The 21668-nt window shown below is 41.4% G+C and overlaps 1 protein-coding gene across 2 annotated transcripts; it reads right to left on the reverse strand.

The window, feature by feature from the left end:
* Window positions 1-1459: 1459 nt before the first annotated feature.
* On the reverse strand, window positions 1460-13442 carry stc1 (stanniocalcin 1). 2 transcript variants are annotated; one of them, XM_061767324.1, is made up of 4 exons: window positions 12646-13442; window positions 10194-10333; window positions 8465-8676; window positions 1460-5711 (listed from the first exon to the last, which is right to left on the reverse strand). In XM_061767324.1, exons 1-4 carry the CDS (start codon window positions 12824-12826, stop codon window positions 5420-5422), a joined length of 825 nt encoding a protein of 274 aa, XP_061623308.1. In that variant the 5' UTR covers window positions 12827-13442; the 3' UTR covers window positions 1460-5419. The 2 variants fall into 2 exon arrangements, with proteins under 2 accessions (XP_061623308.1, XP_061623307.1); XM_061767323.1 differs by having other exon boundaries at window positions 10194-10336; window positions 12646-13441.
* Between the last annotated feature and the right edge of the window lie 8226 nt (window positions 13443-21668).

Consider the following 21668-nt stretch of genomic DNA (forward strand, 5'->3'; position numbering starts at 1 on the left):
TAACACCGCCACATGTAAATAGTGGCAATAAACAGATCAAAGCATCTTTTTTGAAGGATGGCTCACCAATTCTATCTACCAAACTGCTTCTTGTTGTGAAGTGAGTTGAGTTCACTGCCACTGTAAGTCGAGTCCCTCATATCTCATTGCACCACTGTATTGAGAGACTTGGTCATGACACACACAGGAAGTAAAACTATTACGTGAATGCCAAAAGTTAAGCAGAGGTGCATTGTTGTTGGGTGCACATATTAGCTTGGCTAACAGCTTTATCAGCAGTAGCTTCTGATAGCACATACACACACTATATAACTAAATGCTACATGGTAGCAGTCACAAGGATAGGTCCACCACAGCCAGTACATGCATGGCAGCATACAAATGAACCACATAAAAGTGACAATGTCACATAAAGTGACAAAATTTACAACTAAGTGTTCAGTAACATCCTGTCGTATTTGTGACTGTACACCTTGTTCAGGACTCTCCCTTGTCCTGGGTCCGACTCCAGTTCAAACATACAGTATACTGCTGTACCACTGGCATTTCTCCAGCAGCCGTGTTTCTCCCAGGCGTTGTCACGGTAATGCAAAGCCCTACTTGTGTTGGCATAGGGGAGTGCCTTGAGATAGGCGTTTAGTTCGTTCACTCGTATCCCAAATCATAGTTCCTCATTGAAATGAATGGTAATGCAAATGATCCATTGAAGTCCAACCAAAAACCGCATTTAAAAAAAAAAATTTTTTTACCGTTTTTTGAAAAGAAAAATTGCACTCACCAGTGTCATGCAATATAAAAACACACATCAATAAATTTTGCTCTCCACTTATCCTGCAAACATGGTAAATGCTAGCACAAAACATGACTGTACCTAATATTTTGTCCTTCCTCACTCTTCTTCTGTAAGGTTAATTGGTGGCTGTCAAACCAGCTTAATGGTGCATTAGACCCACCAACGAATATTGTCCCTCCACTACAAGGAAATCAATGTGAATTGATGGTGGCTGGATGTTGTGAAGGTTGTTGCCACCATCTAGGGGGCTCTGAAGCTCACTCGTATCTCAAATTTGCACTCCTAACTCAAGAAAAAAAAAGTATCTCAAAAAACTCTTCAGTCATGATGCTTGTATCTCAAGGCACCAATGTATTTGGGTTTAGTGATGCACTCTGTGTAGTGTATGAAGTGGTGCCTTCACAAGTGAAAATGCTTTTATTGACTTTACAGGCACTTGCTTTTGGGGCCTGCTCTCGCAAATAAAAGCCACTCTAGTCGCAAGGTATGGGTTCTTCATGGTTATGCAAGTCAAACCCGTTGTTGGTGCAGCAGTATATGGGGTGCTGTTTATGGTTGTGCACTTGCATGAGAAACAGCAGACCCCTAGAAAATGGCTAGTTTCAGTGAGTCACGGACATCTTGTTCAGACGCATGGGAATTAAAAAAAAAAACTCTTCGCATATGCCAGATATGATAAATATTTTATTTCAGCAAAATACACACAATTGATGCATTTGTATCTTTCATGACTTTTCAGTACAGAGGAAAAACCCAAACATATACACAGTATGGGTATATATGTATGTGGGTACATTTTAAAGTGCAAGTCATTTACACAAGGTCAATCATGCGTTACATAGCATCTGTATCAGGAACTTCAGTTCAGTCCTCAATAACTTCGAGTGTGCTATTTGAATATTAAAATAACTGTCACTTATATATATCTATATATCTATATTTTCATAGATATATACATGAATACAAAATAAACTTTACAAGTCACTGAAGCTTTTTTTTTTTTCGCTTTTGCTCGAGCACAACAACAATCAATCACGATCAATCTATTTCAAGTCTTGAGAGGAAAGAGTACCATGACGTGTCAGGAGAAACAGTTTTTACACAGCTCACCGCCGTGACGCTCTCACTCGAATCTGCAACACAAACTAACTGAAGGCCCGTGACCACTTTGTGTGTGTGTGTGTGTGTGTGTGAGTGTGTGTGTGCTTGCGTGCGTGCGTGTGTGCGTCTGTGTTTGTTTGTGTTTTGTCCTGGATGTGGCCTCCTGCAAGCAGACATTCAGTAAACAGTTACATTCTCTGAAAACTACCGTTACATTGGACTTTGTTGAGGAAAAACAGTCAATTTGCCCTAAAAGTAACTGACACACAGGAATGTCCATAGGAAGTCAACATGACGACAGACAAGACACGGACGTGGGTGTCGCCGATAAGTGGGCAGCAGCTGTTTGGGTTTGGGAATTAACCCACGATGGACAACACACACACACACACACATATATATATATATCTATCATGAATGTTTCAATGCCCTTTGTAGTGGTCAAAATGGAAATGAAAAAAAGTGCATTTTGAACATAAAATAGTAGGATACCATTGGACTACAGTGTGACTATAGCTCTTAGATGCTCAAAGGACACGCCGTTAACTGAGCTGAACAATCACCGTAGACTGCTTTTATTCACCACATGAACAAAAGCGTTCGTTTCTGTGTCGCTGTGGAGCCTTTGTGTCGGAGATCATTGCATAGTTTGGAATTGTCAACATAGTCTTGGATTTGACGCTGAAAAACAATTATCATGCAAAGTAAAAAATAAGATCTTGTAATGTTTGTGCTCCTCCCTGGTCAACGTGAAGTCACTTCTTCATGCAGGATTGGGTTCAGCTTGTTAATTGTTTTTGTCAATGGAAATCTGCTCATTTTCAAGCCTTAGTTCCAATTGAATGAAAAAAAAAAACTGCCTTCAGAAATATAATAATGTTTGATGTTTAATGTTTTGATTCACACTGTCAAGAGAGCAATAGGTTTATTATTGTGGATGTAGTTTGATCAATGAATTAACTAATATCCCTTCCCTCAACGATATAGTTAAATTAATGACAGTGTCCATCAAAACTGAACATTTTTGCCCTTGTAAAGGCAGAATTCTATATACAGCTCTTAAATTAGCTCAATGGAACATCAAACTTCCTTAATTACATAAAATTGTAAGGGAAAAAAAATAAAATAAATAAAAATAAAAAAGAGCTGAACCCAACCCACCAAAATGAAGAAACGTATCTTGACAAATACTTTCTTTGAGGCAATGTGCACAAACTGGTGCGCAAAAGGCTCCAGGACTGCCTCCACATGTCTATAAGGTAACGAGCCAAATAAACACCAGCATGGGGCTTCCTATTTGGGGCGATTGTCTTCATAGAATATGAAGGGTTCAACAAACTGCTATTAGTTCAAACAGAAAATAGCAACTTGAAATGTCAACAAGTCCATTACCAACAGCACCGCTGCCAACTTCAATTTCCAATTTTTGAATGAAAAATGGATGGAGGGACGTTATCCACGCCATCCGTGCTGATGTTTGCTTTAGCCCCATGCACTGGAATGCAACGTGTAGTTGTGGTCCCATGTGAGTACATCACCTGACTTGAATGACCAACTTTGTTCCCCTATGGCCAGCACAGAGTCATTTTATATATATATATATATATATATATATATATAGTTCAAATTTGAGCCATAACTGAACTGCTTGTTTGAAGCGAATTGAACCTAAAATATGTGCATTAAAATAAGACATTAAATAATATAGTAGGAAAATAAATATAATTCCAAGAAGGCTTGTTTGTGTGTGTGTACGTGTGTGTGTGTGTGTGTGTATTTTAAATAGTCACGCTAAATCTTGATCCCCGGGGGAAGCGAGCCTACGTCGTTCAGCATGGACGCAAGCGCCTCGCCCTCACTTTAACAACATAAACATAGTCCCTTTGACGCCGGAGAGCTCAAAAGTCATATGCATGGTAATAATATGATGGACAGATTTGGTCTAATGAGCTTAATGATAATTGAGAACAACACATCACTACTAATGGCTACATATGTCATCAGAAAACAAACCATAATATGTGCTATATCTATACACTATTTTGGTATTTAATGAATAGCATTCAGGGCAGTTTTGAAGTTGTGTTTTTTGTTTTTGTTTTTTTTTTGGTCAGTTTAAGGTAACGCAAAGGTTTTAGTGACCACGCTGTCTTCGTAGAAGGCTAGCTATGGCTGTCTCAGATTACCTATAGGATACAGTACATGTAAGAGTTAGCATCGTTAAAAAATACACGTGAAGGTCACCTTCACATCTCATGCTCACAATTTGACTGGTATCACCACTTGAATATTGGATACATCTAATGATCCCCCCCCCCCCCTATGGATGAACCAATAATAATCTGTCAATGGATGACTTTTACTTGTGCTTAGGTGCACCGTAAGTGGGAGAAAAGTGATTCTAAGGGCCCCATGACTGACAAGGGGCCCTCGAAAATAGCATTTTCACATATGCGGCATTGAAGTGATGGTGTCCAAAGTGATATCCCTGGTGCGGCCCCTGCTTGTGCTCTAGAGCAGTGGTTCTAAAACTGGGGCGCACGACCTGTAGCTTGGGTGTCATTATAATAATTTGCAATAAATTATGTGGGATCATTTTTAAAAAGTGCATACCTGCGAGGTATGTTAGAAAAGTTCCAGGACTGGTGTAAGAAAAGATATATTTCAAACCCCAAAATAGGAGTTTTCACCTTCAGACAATCTACCAGCACATCCACAAAGACGTTCCAGCAGCAGGGCCACTTGTGGCTGCTTCACCATGAAGGCGTGGCAGAGATGGCTGGGAAAGTGCGTTAGACTCCAGGGGGGATTACGTTAAAGGGGAAAACTTGTAGCTCGTGATTTCAAATATACCTTTTGTGACGCCATTCTTGGAAATGTCTGTCACATTTGAAATTCACATATGACCAAATTCAAAAATGCGACTTTCTTCTCATAAGACGATGACATATCTGACAAAAATACGTTGTTCTTGTAAAGACCACAAACATTTTTGTCTTGGAAAAAAAATACAACTTGATTTCTGTAACATTACAAATTTCTCTCTCTTAAAAGTATGAATTTATTGTAACATTATGACTTTCCCTATAAAGTGAGGGATAAATTTAATTTAATTTCTACACATGGTAGCTATGTTTAATTGGCATTAGGATTATGAGGAAGTATCTTCTCCCCTGGACCCAAAAAGTTTGAGAACCCCTGCTCTAGATAAGAACCACTATGGCTGTTTTTCTTCTTCTTTTTTTTTGTGCTTGGCATCAAGACCTTTTAAGGATTCATCTCATCTGGAGGAGATGAAGTGTGAACAAGGCTGCGGGAGTGGGAGTGAGTGATGGACAGAGGGGTGGTGGTGTCTCAAGCTTTAAACGTAGGATATACAATATAGCAACAATCAGATCAACTCTAGGGGCGGTCCGGCATTCCCTGGAGGTGCTTATTCGTGTAACTTCCAGTCAAGTGGAGGAATGGATGTGTTCACCCCGAGGGAATAGAGGAACGTTTCGGATTTGGAGTGCAAAGAAGAAGTTAGGAGCTGTCACCAGCTGAGCGTTTTTTGCCAAAATGACCAGCAGAGTCTCTGTTTCGCAGATTAGGCTGGATCTTGTACATATGGGGGCCCACGGACCAGCGCCAGCTCCCGCGGGCCTCCGCTCCGGTCGGGGTGGCTGCGACAGCTGTGGACGTGCACGGCTTGTTCTGCAGGAGCTGTATGAGCATGGTCATCTCCGGGCCCATCCGAGACACCATGCTGGCCCTGATGCGCTCCACCGTGTCCTCGTCACAGTCCATCAGGCTCTGCAGCAGCCTCCCGTAGAACCTGAGGCCACAAAAACACATTCACTGCTCGAGGCAGAGGGGGCGCTGGTGTCTCGTCCCAACGTCAACCCTTCCTATCCTGATTCTCCTTCGTAGGCACTCCGACTAACAAGACACACCGTCGAATTTCCCTATTTCCCCGCTGCATTGAGCAGATGGTAACCAAAACATGCAAGTGGATACAACGTGAGCCATCTGTTATGCTACATAAATCCAGGTCAAAGGGGCAGCCGGTGTACAACATTTATATTTGCTGAACCAACAACAGCACTTTATGCTGCTTTTGTGGTGAGGACTCTCCAAACAAGAGCGCTAAGTAGGGCACATACTATATGTCCTATAGGTGTCTAACAAGCAGTGATGCCAGTTAAGACCACTTTTTTCAGTGACGAGTAATCTAAGGCGTTACTACAGTGATGCCTTGAGATAAGACTTTGAATTTGTCCCTTGCCCACACTCTCAACCCAAAACACTCATCTCTCTCTATTGAAATGAATGAAAATTACATTCATCCGTTCCAGCAGGAAATAAACAAAAACAAAAATGTAATGTGTTTTTTAATGAAAAAATATCACTATAATATTGTACAGACTTTAAATTTCTGCTACTGGTCTATAAATCGCTGACTGGTTTAAATCCTAAATATATTAAAGAAATGCAAGTTGAATATAAAACCAGTAGGGCTCTGAAATCTGAAGACTCAGGTCAGATATTGGAGCCCAGAGTTCAAACCAAACATGGTGGAGCAGCATTTAGCTGTTAGGCTGCACTCAAATAGAATAAGCTGCCAACAGAAGTGAAGTCCCAGCCCCAAGTGCAAAGGTTTTTAAAATCCAGATTAAAAAACAATTCGGTTTTTTTCTCATGCTTACGATTGCGCTGTTTTAAAACATTTTAAAATCATTTTAAAAATATCTCTTACATGCACTGTGCATTCTTTTAATAACTTTAGTAAGCTGTCTTTTATTTCTGTCCTTTGTTTTTAAATGTATTTTGCTCTTAATATAATTATTGCAGAGGATAAAACATATATGGCTAGGAGTATTGTTATATTATCTGTATAAATGTGTTGCTGCACGGTTTGTGTTCAGATATCCGATGCTTAAAAGGATAACAACACTGCCAGTTGGAGAGCAATAAGTTCAGATATTGAGAGTGACAAAGTTATTTAAGTTACGTTTCACATGCAGTAGGCCTCCTACTTAAGATAGTTATTTTTCACTGGACTGTGTGTCCATGAGAAGTAAGTTCAGGCGCCATTTTGTGTGTGTGTGATTGGTAAATTGGCGAAGTTTAGTCTAATAAAAGTAACGTACGTCTAACTTAGTCACTTTTGAAATTAAGTTACTTTTTAAAGGAGTAATCATTAATCAGATTCATTTGTGAAGGTAACTGTGGCAACACAGCTAATAACAGAAATAAAAATAATCCACACAAAACATTCTTTCGAGGTTCTTAAAACAACCCTTCACAAAAAAATCAATAAAATAAAATTCAGGTTGCTACATCCCAACGTCCACACAGTGATTAGTCCACCACCCAATGTAAGATGTATGCCACAGCTGCCCTAGATTTATACTGTAGTAGTGCTAATAACCAAAATCATTGTTTATGCAATAATTAATGCACTAGTATGTCGAAGCTCTTTATTTTTATGCTAAAATATGACTGCTATTGTTGTCCATGAATTTTCCAATTCACCGTTTTACAAAAAAAAAACTGGAATAAACAATAAAGCAAATGATCATTTCTTGACTGAGATGTCAAATTAGAGTTGTTCGCATTCCTAAACAGAAAAAAATAGTGCTTAAAAGTTTTGTTTGATTAATTTCTGAATTCCACATGCTTATTCAGAGTGGTAAACGTCGAGAGCTCACTGAAATGGAAAGAGTCCGCATTAAAGCCATGTATGATGGTGGATTGTTAAAGTTATTGAGCACTGTAATAATTGCATAAATAAACCGTCACCTACGTAGCTACTTTCATCTACAGGGGAGTATTTGGTTTACAACAGCGGATTTCTTAGGTTTCCAACTTACATTGTTAGTACAAGCTCATTTGCTTGTTTTATATTTATAGCCAAGACCACTACTACGTTAGCGTAGGTTTGTGATAGACAACAGCGTTTTTACAGCTTTTCGAACTGTCTTTAAACCGATGACCCCATGTATACACACATGCATATATCATTGTGTATGTAGGTATGTACAGTGCCTACATTTTACCATGTTTAGTAGGAACCCAAATTTGTGACATCATTTTAAGTCATAAATGAATTCAACCACTAAAAGCATTTTTTCCTGTTCTACCTACCAGTATGTCGCTGGCATAGATAGATGAACAAAGTAAATAACTATAATTTCATACCTTGTCTTAATCAGGAAATATTCATATGCTCTGTTATTTATTGAGCTTGTTTGTAAAACAGTACAGTTGAAAAGTTGTGGCTAAACAATAATAGTTATGTTTTAGGATTAAAAAAGATGTACATGCTGGTGTATTTACCATTACAGGAAAAGTATCATTTTGGTACTTGGATGTTCATCTAAGACAGCTGTAGCATCAAACTTGCATTAGGTGGTAGACTAATACATTTTGTAAGTACCGTACATATAGCACATACATACAGTATACAGTATGCATACTATGCAGTATAAATCCATTTCAAGAGAATAGAAATGTCTATGCGGCACGTCATAATGAATCGAACGATGCATTATTACATTCATTGGCCCGTCGCGACGGAAGCCTCACCTGTTCGGGAAGTGACTCGGCAGCTGGGCCACCTCGCCGATAGCGTCGGGATTGGTCCGGGCGATCGTGCAGATATCCAGCTTGCTGTAGCACTCCTCCTGGACTTCGGATATCATTCTTTGGAATGTGGAGCAGCGACGGATGGTGGGGAACACCTTGGAGGTGATGCCATTGGCAATGCACTTAAGGCTCTCTTTCACAAATGCTTTACCCTGGAGAAGATGAATGATATACAGTGGAACCTTGACTTAATACTGTCCCGACTTTCACAAGGTGGAATTTTTGTTTTGTGTTGCAAGGCAAAATCTTAGCGTTGTAACAAACAATGGAGCAATTAGGGTGGAACCTCGATGCTTCTTTTTGTGAAGTCTTGGCTTCCACGTGCTTTCTCTCACGCAGAGTAAACATCATTTGCTCTGCGCATCATGTATTTCAGGTTTCTTAGTTTTCTTTTGCTTTGAATTATTCTTCAGTATGGCTCCCAAGAAAGTGATGGAGCTCTTAGGAAGCCCTGGAAAGTGTAAGAGTTGCGGCGAGTATTGTTTCTTCTGAAGAGCTGTGAACTCTGCTTCGGATTACAGAGGCACCGAGTTCCGTTCCTACGGATTGCGGAACTGCAGCACGCTGACCGGTCGCTGCTGTTACACGTAACACAGCGCCGTAGTACGGCCAAGCGAGCGCATTTTTGGAATGTAACCATCGGCAAAAAAAGACAGACGACCCTCACCAGAGCTACACGTCACTCACTAGGCCGCGGCACCTAAAGGCACATTAACATACAAATGTACTACAGCAGTGGTTCTCAGAGTTTGTTTTTATTGTCCTGTAAAGTAGATTTGTTAATAACAGTTCAGTTGTAGTTAACTTTTTATCCATTTAATCTTTTAGAGCAGTTTGTTTTTAAACATTTATTTCGATGCATGCCTGTGAGTATTGTTATATTGTCTGTGTATGTGTTGCTCCACCATTTGTCTTCAACTATCTGTTGCTTAAAAGGGACATCCACACCATGAGAATAATGCTAATCATTAGCCCATCAATGGCATTTTGCATTGTTTGTTAACATTACGCGAATCAGACTTCCTTAAGGCAAAGCTATATAGTTGTTTTAAACAAATGCGTAATTTTCTTTATTTTATTTTTACTTTGACAGAAAACTAACTTGGAGTGGCAAAAAACTACTTTAAGCCTCTTTTCCACCATCTGCCAAACTGTAGCTTGATGTGAAGTGAGTTGCGATAACTGCCACCATACACCGATTGTGTCTCAATTTTTTGCACGCAAGTCAAAGCAAAAATAAATTAATAAAAAAATCGGGCGAACGATGGCTCATATCCTGAAAAATTCAGGTCACTCGTATCTCAAGGCACTGCTGCATACTTTTAAAGGGACAATAGTGATACTTGAAGACTTGAAGTATTTGTGAGGTGGTACTTGGGATAAATAGTTAAATGTGGTACTACAGTGTGCATGTGTGTCTTTTAATCCAGTTTATTTCTTTACATTCTCTTTGATTATGTTTTTATATTACAATCTTTTCTTCAGGGGCTGCAACAGATTAACGGCATTTCCATTCATTTCAGTGAGTAACGTTTATTTCAGTTATGAATAATTTACTGTATGTTACGAGAGTGGTCACGGAATGAACTCATAACTTCGTCACGGTACCGCTGCACTGTATATTTTCAGAGCGGATAGAGGCGTCGGTGGAGGAAGTGTAAGCGTATACCTGAGTGTCAAATTTAGCAGCACTGTACAGGAAGGACTTGCAGATGTCATGCATGCCATCTGTGTCACAAGTTGAGTTTTCCAGGCAGGCGAAGGCCCCGCAGCCAACTTGGAGGGCACTGTTGAGACAGCGTGCCACATCTGCTGTGGGCACAGAGATGATGATGATGACGATGATGATGATGATGATCCATCAGCAGCGCAAGCCAACAGTAGCTACAGTTGCCAGGCTCTGGGCGACAAAAAATGCGGCCGACAAAGGAGAATATTCATTCCATCGTACTGTGGTGCTTCACAAAGGACGTGCAGCCGCGAGGGGCAAAACTGGAGATTGGACACCTTACAGCTCCCAGAGGCTCCGACACTTTTTGGCGCCGCTCGGCTTTTCCCTTGGCGGGGACCGAAATTTCTCAGCAGAGCTTTTGGACCAATGGCACCAGAAATACCAAAGAGTTTCCTGAGAATTGTTGGCGTGCCTGGCGACACACATAAACCCGTGCGCATACACACACATACTGCCCTGCCACCAGCTTCTGTCTTCAATTATTTTTGCACCAACTGGTAATTGTCGAGCTACATTTTAGGACTCAGACCACTTCAATATTCCTGACTAGAGAGTCGCCACACGCCACAATCCGGGCAAATATGGATCACGACATAATGTAAGTATACATCCATAAAAGCACAGCCACGCTCAGGCCGTGCAACCAGATGTTCAGAAAGAGTCATAATGTGAACATCGTTCCCATATCCTCATCCGTCCATTTCCTATAGCGCTTGTCCTCATTGCGGTCTCGGGTGAGATTGAGTCTATCCCAGCTCACTTTGGACGACATGCGAGGTACATCCTGGACTAGTCACCAGCCAATTGCACAGCCCATCTAGACAAACAATCATACACGTGCACCTTCGTACCAATGGACAATTTAGAGTCCAAGTTAACTTAAGTTAGTCTAGTTACCCTAAATTGACTTGGTGAGAGTAACATGGAACACCCTGGTCTGGTTGCCAGCCAATCGCATTCAACTGCACATCTATTAAGCCCAAGCCCACATCTTAAAACACTGTGTCTGATTGCAAATCTTTTATTTTTATTTTTTAGGATTGGGCCGTGAGTTTTTGGGGCATTTGAATGACTTGAAATTGGAGGAGTAGTGGTTAGCATATCTGCCGCACAGTTCTGAGGTTCTGGGTTCAAAGGTCATCTCTAGCCTTCCAATGTGGCATTTGCATTTTTCACCAACTACTTCCTCCCAGTGCCCACATTCCAAAAACATGGCTAGGTGTGAATGTAAGTCTGAATGGTTATCTTTGTGCCCTACAATTGACTGGCAACCAGTCCAGGGTATGCCCCGCCTCTTGCCCAAAGTCAGCAGAGATAGGCTCCAGCTTATAATGGATAGATGACTTTATTGCGGGGCTGTGGAAATTTTTTTGGCCCCTGATATTAAATCACTCCTAAAGTAGCAGAAGAATCTTTATTTGCTGTGAACACATGCACACAAAAACTAAATTAACTAAACCTAACCTGCTGCAACAATCAGACAAATGTGTATTATTGTACATCACGGACACCTGTGCGTGTACAGAAGTGCACGACGGGCCTGATTGAAACCTCTCACGGGCCAACTATGGCCCACGGGCTGTAGGTTGTCCACCCCTGTTACACTAATTAGTGAAAAATCCCATCTCATGCTTATGTGGCCTGCTTTTATCCATCCATCCATCCATTTTCTGAGCCGCTTCTCCTCACTAGGGTCACGGGCGTGTTGGAGCCTATCCCAGCTGTCATCGGGCAGGAGGCGGGGTACACCCTGAACTGGTTGCCAGCCAATTGCAGGGCACATAGAAACAAACAACCATTCGCGCACACAGTCATGCCTACGGGCTATTTAGAGTCTCCAATTAATGCATGTTTTTGGGATGTGGGAGGAAACCGGAGTGCCCGGAGAAAACCCACGCAGGCACGGGGAGAACATGCAAACACCACACAGGTGGGGCCGGGGATTGAACCCGGGTCCTCAGAACTGTGAGGCTGATGCTCTAACCAGTCGTCCACCGTGCCGCCCCTGCTTTTATTTCCCTGTAAAATTTAACTCATGTTAACCTTTATATTGTTTAATACACTCAGTCATGCACAATATTACTGGGAGAGCTATGCAGCACTAGCAGGTACAAGCTCATCTGTTGCCGGCAGGACACCGGGCCCCAAAAAAATCTAATGTATAAAAAATAAATAAATAAATAAATAAACATTTTAAATAATAATATTTTCAAAAACAAACAAAAAAACCGCACAATTCCTTGCACTGCAAAACGGCTGCACAGGCCTAAATGATCATAATGAGAGAAGAAATGTGTATGTGAGCGAGCGAGGCACGGCTGGCACACACGCACGCACACGCACAGTATAGAGATAGATGCACAAGCATGTGTATGTGTGTGCTACTTACAAGGGCTGTTGGCCGAGAAGCGTGCTCTCCTGGACGAATAGGACTCGTTGTGATCCAGCTCGTATGCAGATGCGTTGAGCAGCATCAGGAGAAAAAGTCCCGTCCTCAGAGGCATCGTCTTCCCGGCGCAGATGTCACAAGTGATCGCGAAGAGACGGCCGAGGCTCCGAGGGGAATTCATTCAATCTGCAAGAATTTTAAATTAAAAAATAAAAATAAATAAATAAATAAATACAAAAAAAAAAAAAAAAAAAAAGAGCGAGAGCGAGAAAAAAAAAGCAGAGCGAAATGGAAAGAAATCAACGGGGAGTGAGGCTGCTCTTTTACAAGGCTGCGCTAGTCCTCACTGTGCTTTGGACTGGCATGATAGGCAGACGGCACCGATGCTCAGTCAGAGCTTCACCCTGCTCGGGTTTATATAGCAGCGCTGAACGCCACGAGCTGGACGCCTGCGCCAATCACGAGGCTGCGTTCAAGGACCGGCTCCTGCTCGCTCCACTACTAATTGACAAAAAAAAAAAAAAAAAAAAAAGCACTCGGTGTTATTCATCACGATGGCCCTCGGGAGAAATGATGCATTCATGTTTTTATTACAAGCGTACATACCAGCACTACACGGACAAAGGTATCGGGAAACTTGCCAATTATGCAGGAAGGTAACATATAGCTTCCGCTCTTGCGTTAAGACCCTCTACAAGATGTTAGGCTCTGTCTGATGGAGTTTTCATTTGTGAGGCCAAAGTTTTTTTCCTTGCTTTTACTTGAATGTTTTTTGATTTTTTTCCCTCATACCCTCATAGAAGTGAACTTACTTCGATTTATCCATGAATGCACGCATCCATCCTTCTATTTACTGTCCACTCCTCCATAAGAACTTTTTGTTCCAGGTCTAGCTCTTTTTTTCTTTGGCTTTTCACGTGTTTTTTTTATTCTGATGCCACCACAGAAATGGTAACTTACTGTGATCCATCCATCCATTCTTCCCTTCAACCCCCCATCCCTCCCACCTGTCAATCCCATCCATCCAATTCATCACAAACTGCCAGAAACCGTCTCAGGGAAGGTCATCTGCATGCTTGGCGTCTTCATCGGGGTCTCGACCTGACTGCAGTTCGTCGTCGTAACCGACTTGAGTTCCTGCCCATATCCAGCAACTTCGCACAGCCATTGAAGAGGAGTGGACCAACATTCTACAGGCCACAATCAACCACATCGTCAACTCTATGCAAAGGAGATGTGTTGCACTGCGTGAGGCAAATGGTGGTCACACCAGATACTGACTGGTTTTCTGACCCCCCAGACTCCCACAATAAAGCAAAACTGCACATTTCAGAGTGGCCTTTTATTGTGGCCAGCCTAAGGCACACCTGTGCAATAAATACGAGACAACGAGGAACACCTGGACAAGACACGAGCGGCTGGAGGGAGCTGATTGGTCGACAAGGTAGAAGGTTGACCAGAACAGGTGGACACAATAACTAAATGAGCACACGACATGAACAACACAGAACACAGGAAAACATGAAACAAAACTAACCACAACAGCGTTTCATTTATCTTTTTGTTGCGTGTAGATAGTGAGAGAAAGTTTAAATGCCTCGCACTCACACCACATGTCTATTCCGTAAGCACACTCAGTGCAGCTCAGCTTCTGGCTAGCAGACGTCACGGAAGCCATGTACTCTGCCGGGCTCTTCTGATGGAGCCAAAGCAATAACAAATGCCATTTTTAGTGGTTTTATATATTTAGAATAATTCTCACTGTCACATATTACAGCCATTTATTAGACACGGCACATGAATTCAAGCAATACCTAGAACATGCAACCGAGTGTCAGTATCGCTCACCAAACCCCTTCCTGTTCCCTCTTCATTACGTGTCTATCAGGTGTCTTCAAAATGTGAGTAGTTTTACCTTATTGTAGTCATTTGTCTGTATGGGCCGTGCGCAGCAAATAATTTCACTTAGCATGATTTCCTATGGGAAAGACTTTTGGAATGAGAGCAACTTGGAAGTCACCCAACGTCACGGAACGGATTACCCACTGCCCACCGTATTCAAATGACCTTTTATCACACGACCTTTCCCACAGTGATGATGCCTTTTGTTGCTTTAGCTTATCAACTTATGTTCGCGTTGAGTATAGTTGATGCCGAATGCGTATAATCTCTCCAGTTGACCTCATTCTTCAAGAAGTCCACCAACTTGCAGCAGCATGTGTCTGCACACACAGGAAGATGTGTGGGACTGGACCATTTATCTAACGCCTCCTCAGCAGCATAGCAGACAGAATGCACAACTCATCTGATGCACAACGAGCACAGTGATAACATGTCAGCGTTAAGCAACAATATGCGGTAATTTGACCTTATAAAAACTACTTCTACACCATTGTGATGGTAAACTGGCTTGTAATAAGGAGAATCTGTCATTGCTGTGGCGACGCCGGATCAACTCAACCTCTAAGACATCCATCCATCCATTTTCTGAGCCGCTTCTCCTCACTAGGGTCGCGGGCGTGCTGGAGCCTATCCCAGCTGTCATCGGGCAGGAGGCGGGGTACACCCTGAACTGGTTGCCAGCCAATCGCAGGGCAAACCTCTAAGACATTATGTCTTATTCATAAGACATAATGTTATGAATCAGAAATGTTCTGTTCATTAGGATTATTTCTTTCAATTCATTTTTACGTTCATTGAAAACTCTAAATTGTCCCTAGGTGTGAATGGTTGTTTGTCTATATGTGCCCTGCGAGTGGCTGGCGACCAGTCCAGGGTGTACCCAGCCTCTCGCCCAAAGTCAGCTGGGATAGGCTCCAGCTCACCTGAGACCCTAGTTAGGAGAAACAGAAAACGTGTGGATGAGACTCATATTCACACCTATGTACATTTAACTATTGATTCCATGAAGTGGAAAAAATTGGTATATTGTGTATCAAGCTCAACTAAGAAACGAACAAACAATACCTCTTGTCATGAAGTTTTGCAGGTGGCTGAAGTAATAAAGGCTGCTCACAGCTACTTTTAGCAATACTCTCTTTTAACAAATGAGTTATATAGGCGTGCATGAGACAAACATAAATCATTCCCATTGCGACATGACGTTGTTCACTGTACTGTACTGTATCAGAAGACGTCCTCTTCATATCTTTGTGCTCTGCTTGTCTTCAGCACATCTTTTGTGCTTGCAGCTTGACTCTCCCCCTCCCCCACTACATCATACTCAGCACTTGTTGACAAGCATTTGGCACCTTTTCTCCGCTGGAGAATCCGGATACGAGCCCCAGCCTGGTGCACAAATGTTAATATCTAAAGAAAAAAAAAAGATTTATCGTCAACGCACACGATCAATCACGATCAGCATCCTTGTCATTTGAGGACACAGGTTATGTCTACATCCTGTACTATTATACGACCTTAGACTAAACTATTTCAGTAGAGCGTCCAAAATTAAAGACATGCTGCAGATATGCACCCATGAGTATAACATCTTGGAGACACTACAGTTCTGTACGGCCTTATTGTTAGTGTTAGGCGCCATAAAATCTGTTGTTCTGCCAGTAACCTAATGAACCGCGAAACACCCTGAAGGTTGCACAATTTGGAATTCAGAAAATAATGGGCCTCTAAAGTTAGACAAAAAAACGTGTCATGCCTGACATTAGCATATTTCGTCAGATTTCAACTCAGTGAGCATCGAGAGCACGGGTTTCAAACTTAAGATCTGGCTTGCCAGTTGCCACATCATTTTATGTGGCCCACTAAAGCTAATTAAGTTTGTGTACTTCCTGCTTTTTTGTAAAATGGATTTGTTTGTTTCATTTTGGCAGAAATCTGTGTCGAAATGCCAATTTGTCTTCACTTAGACCTTTTTTGTAAGCATTTAGTTTGATCAAATAGCTTCTTTGACAAGAGTTGGAGACAAAAATATTTGTGACTCTGACTTTTGCTTTCAAATTCAATCTTTTTGATAAAAATATACACATTCAATATTTCTGTGTCACTTAGAAATGACCTTATTTTGAGTGAAAAGTGCTATTTTTTTCAAGTTGTTCTTTTAATCAGTCTATACATTGGCCATGTGGTAAAATAAGTAGTAGTCCTTTTCTTCAGTGTCCCCCAAAATATGAATGCTATGCCGTGCTTCTCAAACGTCTAACACCAAGTACCACCTAAAAAAAATTCATAGCTCTCCAAGTACCAGCATCATGACCAACATTAAAATACAATTGCATAGTCAGCCCAAGTGTTCATCAAAAACAAGACAGGTTTGTTTCCTAAAAGGTATATTTGAAGACCAAAATTGTCTTGTAAATTCAACACACCGCAGAGAAGAGTGTTGTTAACAAGTCTGCCAAATTTGAATGATTAAAAAAATAATAATCATCCCAATTTTATAAACTAAGGCTCTCAAATCATGACAAATAAGACCGCCCTTCAGCTGCAGGAATCGGTGGGTGTGTTCGCTGAATGCTCCCATTCAGCTGTCAATCAAGTACGTGTATGTGGCTCCGTGTGGCTAACACAGCCAAAAGCTGGCTGTTGCTGTGTTTATTCAACACTTAACTACTTAACTTTCCCTGAGATGTCGCTGTCATGTGGACACACACACAACACAATACCTAGTGAGCGGGTGACTTATTTGACGAGCCGACGCCTTACCGGTGAGCTCGCTGCCTCGTAAGCTTGCTAGGAGTTCGCAAGTGCATTCCTGGGCCCCAATTTAGCGCCGCCCAAAATGTCAGTAAAACTGAAATGGTGAAAAGGATTTGTTCTCAGTCTTTACACACATTTTCAGCACTAATCTTCCTACGTATTTAATGTATTTAGAAAAAAAACACAAAAATGTCTTTACATGAGCTTGAATATTATTGTAAGCCACTGCAACATATGAAAATTATCACCTGTTAAATATAGGATTTTTTTGAATGTACTTAATTAATGATTCAATTCAAATGTATTGTACATAAAAGTTAAATGAAAAATGTACCTAAATAAAAGTTAAAAAACAAACAGTTCTTAAAGAGCAAATACAAGTGTTATACTAAAAAGTTAAATACAATTAACTGAACCGTGCGTAGGCAGTGATTATTTCATGCACCACCAGAGGGAGCCACTAGTAGTATTATTACCACACTTTGAGAATTACTGCAATAGTGAATCAAATATACCTCTACCTTCATCAAGACATCACCAAAGTTGTATTAGTTTTTCCTCTACTGTATCCTACTATTTACTCTTTTACTATAGCAAACTGTCTGGTGTAAAAATAAAAATAAAAAAGCCATTAAACAACACAGTATCCCTACTTCAAATTATTTAAAGAAATTGGCATGTCAGGGACCAGCCTATGTATCCAAAGGTTATGTCAAGTTGGAAAAAACAAACTAAAGGGATAACACATTTTTAATGGCATTCTTGAATTTACTGCTTGGCTTACGTCATTCCGTCACCTCAGCTGAAGTGAAGTGAAGAGTTTAGTCATGAGTTTGGGAGTCATCCTTGTTTGCATATCACTGCGGACTTGTTCCTCTTTTGGAGCCAAGCTACACCACAAGAACACTCGAGAAGAAGACCGCTCCTGCGGCACGTCCTCAGGGGCCTCCATCACGAATGCTTTTGTGGAGTGGAAGAGAAAATTATTCACCTTGACTTGGAAACAAGGCCGGATTGAAAGGTTCACATAGCGGTCAACTCGGTAAACATGCCGTGGGGCCAGTGCAATGTGGGCGTCTTGCTTCGATTTGCATTGAGGTGCGTGAAGTCACATCATGAAATCGTGATAGCTGCCACTTTGCATACTAGCGCGTGTTCCTTGACACTACTCTCAACCACTACAATTAATATACAGTGCTACTTTGACTTACATCTTTAATTCATTTACCACACATATATCTCAAATCAACTTTTGTCATTGAAATGAATGGAAATGAAGTTAAAACTCGAAGACCATCGCAATTTAGCTCCAGTAATATTAATCGTTTTTCGCAGAGCTGATAGAATACATGCCTCCGTGTATTATTATATGCGCTGTCTGTAGGTGTTGCTGGACCGTTTGTCTTCAAATATCAATTGTTTAAAGGTTTACAACTACTGCAATGTCGATGCTAGTTTCGTTAGCCGGCGTGCAACATTATGTGTTAGCATTAACATAGAAGACTTTCGTAAAGCAAAGTTACGTGGTTCGGTTCAATACGCAATGTGTAATTCTCTAGATTTTTAGTTTTACAGTAAACTTCAACTGGGAGTGGCATTAAACAGCACACTTTTCTGCTCTCAAGAATTGTTTGCTATCTCTCAAACTGCACAGGCAAGCAAAAAAAAATCAACTGCGCTCGTAACTCGGAAAACTCTTTGTAGGGGCACTCGTAAGCCAAGGTACCACTGAATATGAGTACACCATGGACATAAAAAAAAAAAAAAGGCTGTTGTTGTTTGTTTTTCCCAGATTAACACGATTTACACGTTTAACACATGTAAAAGTGTCATAAAGTGAACCGGGGGGTTTGGCTTGCGACTGTCAGGCAGCACCACAGGTGTAATTTACACACTAGACGAGTGTGAAATGGATGCAAGTCATACAGAAAAGGTCATTTGAGATATTGTGTGCATTACATTTTGCATAGTGATATTTGGCAAGGGGAGGTCAACTTTTACATATAACAAAACCCATCAACTGGACTGTGACATGATGACACACACTTTATACAAAAGGCATTGTTTCGATTACAGTTTTTGTTGTTGTTTAGTTCATTGCTGCTATCTTCCATCCATCCATTTTCTACAGGTCTAGTCCTCATTAGGGTGGCGTGAGTTCTTGTAGGCTCAAATGTGGACATTTTTAGGCAGATGCAGAAGACAACGCATGGCATGGCTGCTCTTTTACATAGTCTGTGAGGAAAACATAAATTGGTCAAGGGTGTTCTGCCTATTCTGACTGCAAATTGTACGCTATTGTTTCCTCCTTTGTTTCTGACATGCATCACATGCACATTTAATGAGTGACTTTGGTGAAACTGAGTCATGACAGCGGCCAAATCTGTAGTCTCTCTGACAAACCAAAATAAATACTGTACACGCAACCAATACGAGAAGAATAGATCCTGTAGAAATAACGAGCGGAATGTAGCTCAGTCCAAGAGAGTAAAGGTAGTGTTTCTTCTAAACAATAAATACTCAAGTAAAAGTAAAAAGTATGCTGCATGCAGGTTCAAGGTGCTTTTATTGTCAATTTTTCAATATGCGTAACACATGCAGAGGATTGAAATTACGCTACTCAAGGGCCCGTGGTGCTACAAAAGACAAATAATAACATCAATATAAAAAGCTAAAAAAAACTATGGTATATACAGTGTAAAAAGTATTAATTGAATGCAAATATCAAAGATCAGGTGATGTGTGCAACATAGTCAAGGTCAGAGAACCAAGGCACATAAGACACATATAAATTAGATGACAAAAACCTGCATTGGTGAGAACCTGCAAAAGATCGAGTGATGAGGTTGCAACTTGAAATTGAGGGTGTTTTGTATAATGTAATTAATGTCTATGTCCCATAGGTAGGATGTGACCTAGAGGTGAAAGAGAAATTCTGGAAGGAGCTAGACGAACCATCCCAGACAGCGAGAGAGTCGTGATTGGTGCAGATTGTAATGGTCATGTTGGTGAAGGAAATAGGGGTGATGAAGAAGTGATGGGTAAGTACGGCATCCTGGAAAGGAACTTGGAGGGACAGATGGTGGTAGACTTTGCCAAAAGGATGGAAATGGCTGTAGTGAACACTTTTCTTCCAGAAGAGGCAGGAACATAGGACGACCTACAAAATGGGAGGTAGAAGCATGCAGGTGGCTTACATCTTGTGCAGATGATGTAATCTGAAGGAGGTTACTGACTGTAAGGTAGTGATAGGGGAGCGTGTGGCTAGACAGCATAGGATGGTGGTGTGTAAAATGACTCTGGTGGTGGGGAAGAAGATTAAGAAGACAAAGGCAGAGCAGAGAACCATGTGGTGAAAGCTGAGAAAGGAAAACTGTTGTGCGGCTTTTCGGGAAGAGGTGAGACAGGCTCCTGGTGAGCAGGAGGAGCTTCCAGAAGACTGGACCACAACAGCCAAGGTGATCAGAGAAACAAGCACTTGGTGTATCTTCTGGCAGGAAAGGAGAGAAGGAGACTTGGTGGTGGAATCTCACAGAACAGGAAATTATAAAAGGAAAAAGGTTAGCTAAGAAGAAGTGGGACACTGAGATGACCAAGAAGAGGATAAAGGAATACATTGAGATGCGATGTGTGGCAAAGGCCAAACGAGGCATATGATGACACGTATGCCAGGTTGGACACTAAAGAAGGAGAAAAGGATCTCTACAGGTTGGCCAGGCAGAGAGATAGAAATGGGAAGGATGTGCAGCAGGTTAGGGTGATGAAAGATAGGGATGGAAATATGTTGACTGGTGCCAGTAATGTGGTGGATAGATGAAAAGAATACTTTGAGGAGTTGATGAATGAGGAAAATGAGAGAGAAGGAGGGGTAGAGGAGCCAAGTCTGGTGGACCAGGAAGTGGCAAGTATTAGTAAGAGGGAAGTTAGACAATAAAGAGGATGAAAAATAGAAAGGCAGTTTGTCCTGATCTAGGAGAGGTGGCTGTGGAGTTTTTGACCAGCTTGTTCCACAGAATTCTAGCGGGTGAGAAGATGCCTGAGGATTGGAGGAAAAGTATGCTGGCTCATTTTTAAGAACAAGGGTGATGTGCAGAGCTGTGGGAACGACAGAGGAATAAAGTTGATGAGCCACACAATGAAGTTATGGGAAAGAGTAGTGGAGGCTAGACCCCGGACAGAAGTGAGTATTTGCGAGCAACAGTATGGTTTTATGCCTATAAAGAGTACCACAGATGCATTATTTGAGGATGTTGATGGAAAAGTACAGAGAAGGTCAGAAGGAGCTACATTGTGACTTTGTGGATCTAGAGAAAGCGTATGACAGAGTACCCAGAGAGGAACTGTGGTCTGCATGCGGAAGTCTGGAG

Source organism: Phyllopteryx taeniolatus, chromosome 3, assembly GCF_024500385.1.
Source record: "Phyllopteryx taeniolatus isolate TA_2022b chromosome 3, UOR_Ptae_1.2, whole genome shotgun sequence".
Classification (NCBI taxonomy): domain Eukaryota; kingdom Metazoa; phylum Chordata; class Actinopteri; order Syngnathiformes; family Syngnathidae; genus Phyllopteryx; species Phyllopteryx taeniolatus.

Bases quoted from the DNA above. Each gene is read 5' to 3' on its own strand.
- stc1 (XM_061767323.1), bottom strand. From the start codon at position 12,826: ATGAATTCCCCTCGGAGCCTCGGCCGTCTCTTCGCGATCACTTGTGAC. The intron at 8,677-10,193 runs GTATACGCTTAC...CATCTTCTCCAG, and splicing joins CTGCTAAATTTGACACTCAG to GGTAAAGCATTTGTGAAAGA. The intron at 5,712-8,464 runs GTGAGGCTTCCG...TTGTGGCCTCAG, and splicing joins CCGAGTCACTTCCCGAACAG to GTTCTACGGGAGGCTGCTGC.